This window comes from Olea europaea, unplaced genomic scaffold (assembly GCF_002742605.1).
Source record: "Olea europaea var. sylvestris unplaced genomic scaffold, O_europaea_v1 scaffold510, whole genome shotgun sequence".
NCBI lineage: Eukaryota > Viridiplantae > Streptophyta > Magnoliopsida > Lamiales > Oleaceae > Olea > Olea europaea.
In genome coordinates, this window is record NW_019263417.1 from 110744 (window position 1) to 114885 (window position 4142).

At 37.6% G+C, this 4142-nt stretch overlaps 1 protein-coding gene across 1 annotated transcript; it reads right to left on the reverse strand.

Moving 5' to 3' along the window:
* Window positions 1–631: 631 nt before the first annotated feature.
* Window positions 632–3711, reverse strand: LOC111388608 (probable polyol transporter 4). The gene is made up of 2 exons (XM_023013364.1): window positions 3299–3711; window positions 632–2282 (listed from the first exon to the last, which is right to left on the reverse strand). Exons 1-2 carry the CDS (start codon window positions 3519–3521, stop codon window positions 931–933), a joined length of 1575 nt encoding a protein of 524 aa, XP_022869132.1. The 5' UTR covers window positions 3522–3711; the 3' UTR covers window positions 632–930.
* Between the last annotated feature and the right edge of the window lie 431 nt (window positions 3712–4142).

Consider the following 4142-nt stretch of genomic DNA (forward strand, 5'->3'; position numbering starts at 1 on the left):
ACAAAGCCCTTGACATGGATGAACCATCCACGGATAAATCATCCACCATGTAAGAATGTCAATTACCATTTCATAAGGAGAGGGATGGGCTCACTTTATTACTTGCGAAGACGAAGCCTTCCACGGTTCCTTCCATGGCTGGATCAAACACTGTGGAGAAAGCCCTTGCATAGAAGAGTAAACCCCTTGCAAGAAGGTAAAAAAGCTAGCTGGGGCTCAATCTTGGTTCTTAGGTATGGGTTGAACATGTAAAAAGAAAAAAAAAGGTTCAATCAAAGTATAATTCCCAAGCGGAAATTCGTCCGAGATATTGGAAGCCATTGCTTTTACCTACAATGGTTTTACTTTGAAATCATTGCGTGGGTTCCCCTGATAGGTGGGCAAAAGGAATACAATCAGCAGCAGAATCTACCTCTCTCCCTCTCTGTCTCTCTTCCTCAATTTCATAGCCTTCGCTGTAGCATCAAGGATTGTAACTAAGATACCCTTCGTGGAGTACAAGAGAAGGTGATTATATAAGTAGAAACTAATATTTGAAAAACCCCCAACTCAGGTCTAAATATGATACTATCACTACACAAACATATATCCGAATGGCAATCATCTCAACACAAGCTTAAAACATATGAAGTAGCAGTAAATGAATATAATCTTTTTATTTATCCAACAAGTAAATATAAATCAATCTATTTTCCCGTATACTATTTTAACACGAGCTCAACAAATATATAGATACTCAAATTGTTTTCAAATCAGGACCTAAGTCTGTTCAGTGTGCAAGTAGATTTTTCACCTAATACTAGAAGATGAACCGCCCATTGCAGATTTTCGTATGCTGGAGAAAAGTTTCTCTAAAATATGTCATGTGCGTAGTAAAACCTAAGACGAAACAATTCTCAACTGCATCGTGGAATAGCACTATGACATAAGTTACTTCTCGGGCACCAAATGTTCAACATCTCCGAGCTGAAGTTCATCTCTTGGCAGCTCATATTCATTTTGAAATAACAATTCAATCTGCTCTAGGGATTTACCTTTTGTTTCTGGAACAAATTTGTAAACAAAGACAACAGCAAGTGCTGAAATAGCTGAAAAGATAAAAAATGTTCCGCCCATTGTGATTGCACGGGAAACAGAGAGGAAAGACATGGCTATTAAGCCACTGCATACTCTATTGCCCACTGACCCGAGTGCGGATGCCTGAGCACGAACCTTTAAAGGGAAGATTTCAGATGTCACAACCCAGCAAACAGGACCAATTCCCACAGAAAAGAAAGCTACATTTCCACAAACTAACAATATTGCTAAAGCAGTTCCTACAGATCCTTCATTTAGTAGGGATAGTGTGACGCCCACGCCAAACAAGCAGATTGTCATGCCAATGGTGCTAACATAGAGCAACGGCTTTCTTCCAGCTTTGTCAATAAGTATAATAGCAACTAGTATAAACACGGTCTTCGTGATTCCCACTGAAACAGTGGCAGCAAGAAGCTTTGAATTACCGTCAAGGCCAGCTGCTCTAAAAATCTCGGGACTGTAATAAACAGTTGCATCAATACCCGTAATTTGTTGAAAGCACTGTATCCCAAAACCAGCAATAAGCATTCTTAGAAGTGCTGGAGAAGGACTCAACAGTTCACGCCATACAGCTTTCTCACCATTGCTCGCCCCAACAGCTAATTGTATTTCTGCAAGTCGCTCCTCGACTTCAGACTCATCATCATTTGTTTTTGACAGTACTGATTTTGCTTCTTCTATTCGGTTCTTCACAACTAACCACCTAGGAGATTCAGGGATTATGCACAAGGCAAATGCAATAAAGACTGAAGGCAGAATTCCCACTGCAAGCATTATTCTCCAGTTTGTATGGGCTGGAAGGCTGGAAAATGCATAATTAGAGACATACCCAAGTAGGATCCCAGCATTTATGAAAATTTCAGGAAATGATGTCAATTTGCCTCTGGAAACTGTTGGTGATATCTCAGCTATGTATACCGGTGCAATCATGACTCCGAGACCAATTCCAACACCGGCCAAGATTCTTCCGATCATTAGCACTCGAAATGTCGGAGCAAGAGTCATCACAGCTGCACCTGCTTGAAAGATAATGGCGGCTAATCCCATTGTCCATTTTCTACCAATAACATCTGATGCTCTTCCACCAAATAAACTACCAAATAGAGAAATCACACTCAAAACACCAACAAGGAACTCTTCTTGGAACTCACTTATCTTTAAATCTTCTTTAATAAATATGATTGCTCCACTCATGACACCAACATCTGCAAATCGAAGACAGAGTCAGTCATAGACCACTCTCATGAATTTAGACACTAGCGAATTGCACTGCCAACAAAAATCTTAAGCAGGGCACAAATATAGATAAACAAGCATTTTAGCAATAATAGTGAAGTAAATAAATGTTTTCATCTCTTTTGTGACTTCGTTCATCAAAGTTTGCAACTCCAAGCGTTGGTACGAGAGGGCTTAAACATTAAGGCATAAGATTTTTATTAAGCATAATATGTTCCTAGGACAATATACTAGTTTCCTGGTCGGAGTACAAGGATTACCTGAAAAATTTTAAAAAATTTACACTGTAGCATTTGGTGAAAAGCCTTAGCAAACAAGTATAATCTTTTATCCCCAAATCTTCCAGGCTGCCAAACTTGGCTCATATATAAGGTTGTATACAACTTCTTTGAATACCAATAAACTCATTATAAAAAAAATGTCATCTCACACCAACGGTGAAAGCAAAAAGAAAAGAGAATAGAATTAACCTAGCTATGAATAGCCCGGGAAGAAGTGGAAAATGAAGCTAGATTCACGGCCATTATATTCCCATAGCGGAAAATGAAATGACAAGAGCCACATCTAACATACTTTAAATAGCTACAATGTCTAAACAGACTGAAAGGAGTCGAAGAAAAAGAGTTTCCTGGATTGTGTTTATATGTAACTTACAAACAACAAACCTCCCTCATTTTGGGGCAGATTTTTTTCTCACAAATTGAGATCCCAATTTTTCAGCAATTTATAATTTGCATACTATCCTCAAGCAGCTTATTAACTTTTCTTGATTATCCAGATCAATATTCTTTGTTTGCTTCCACATATACACACAACCCTCAGAAGAAAAAAAAATGGACATGATTCTCTTTTTCACAGAAGATCATTATGAACAGAGTCTTTTGAAGATTAAGAAATTACAAAGCATAAGATTGAACAAAATAACGCAAAGAAAAGAAAGATCAATTAAAATGCAGGTAAAATGAGAAAAATTAAATGGTATTACCATAGCCAAGGAGGACATTATTGAGTGAGGCAAAAACAGCACAAGCAATTACATATTTCTTTGTACTATTTATCTTCTTCTCCAACGGATTATGTTGCTCAACATCGCCATCATAATCAGTCAACTCAGAATCCATTCTTCTATACTTGTTCTTCGCTCCCAAAGGCACACCACCCAATCCCATCTCCCCAACCCCATTTTCTCGGATACCTGCCAAAACCATCTCAACTAGACAGGCACCGAGTTTTTAGATCCTAAAAACAAACGCCCAGAAAAATACAACAGATGCTATGATGTTCTCACGGTGAAAATTGATAAAGAGCCCGACTGAGGTAAGGAATTTCAGATCTGAAAGGGTGACAGGGGAAGACTTAGCGATGGGTCATGGGACCTGATCGGTCGTGTAAATTGACCTCTTACTTTTATTTATGTTTAGATGGAGCTTTCCAAGTAACAGCTGTGGGCTAATTTGGCAAATAATTTGTTTATTGCTCATTCATTTTCCATTTTTTTTTTTTTTTGTTTGAAAGTGATTTTGAGAATTAATTTTTTGATAGTTAGAAAAAAGTGGGATTCATCTGTGAAAAAAAAAGTCAAATATGACGATTGAAATAGTGAAATAACGGTCAAAACATCAATTTTTTGAACGAAAAAAATTATTCCCAAACAGGTTCTACATCTGCGGTCAATGAACTTTAAGTGACATCTCAATTAGATAATTAAGTTTTAATTTAATTTTAAATGTCACTAGTCGGTTACTTTTCATTACGATCGTCTCCAAAGTAACGACAATTGCTTATTGGGGAACTAACCATGAATTGATCTTCTACATAGTTACTTTGTG

Coding starts and splice junctions, on each gene's coding strand:
- LOC111388608 (XM_023013364.1), bottom strand. CDS start 3,521: ATGGTTTTGGCAGGTATCCGAGAAAATGGGGTTGGGGAGATGGGATTG. Junction 2,283..3,298: donor TAATGTCCTCCTTGGCTATG/GTAATACCATTT, acceptor TTCGATTTGCAG/ATGTTGGTGTCATGAGTGGA.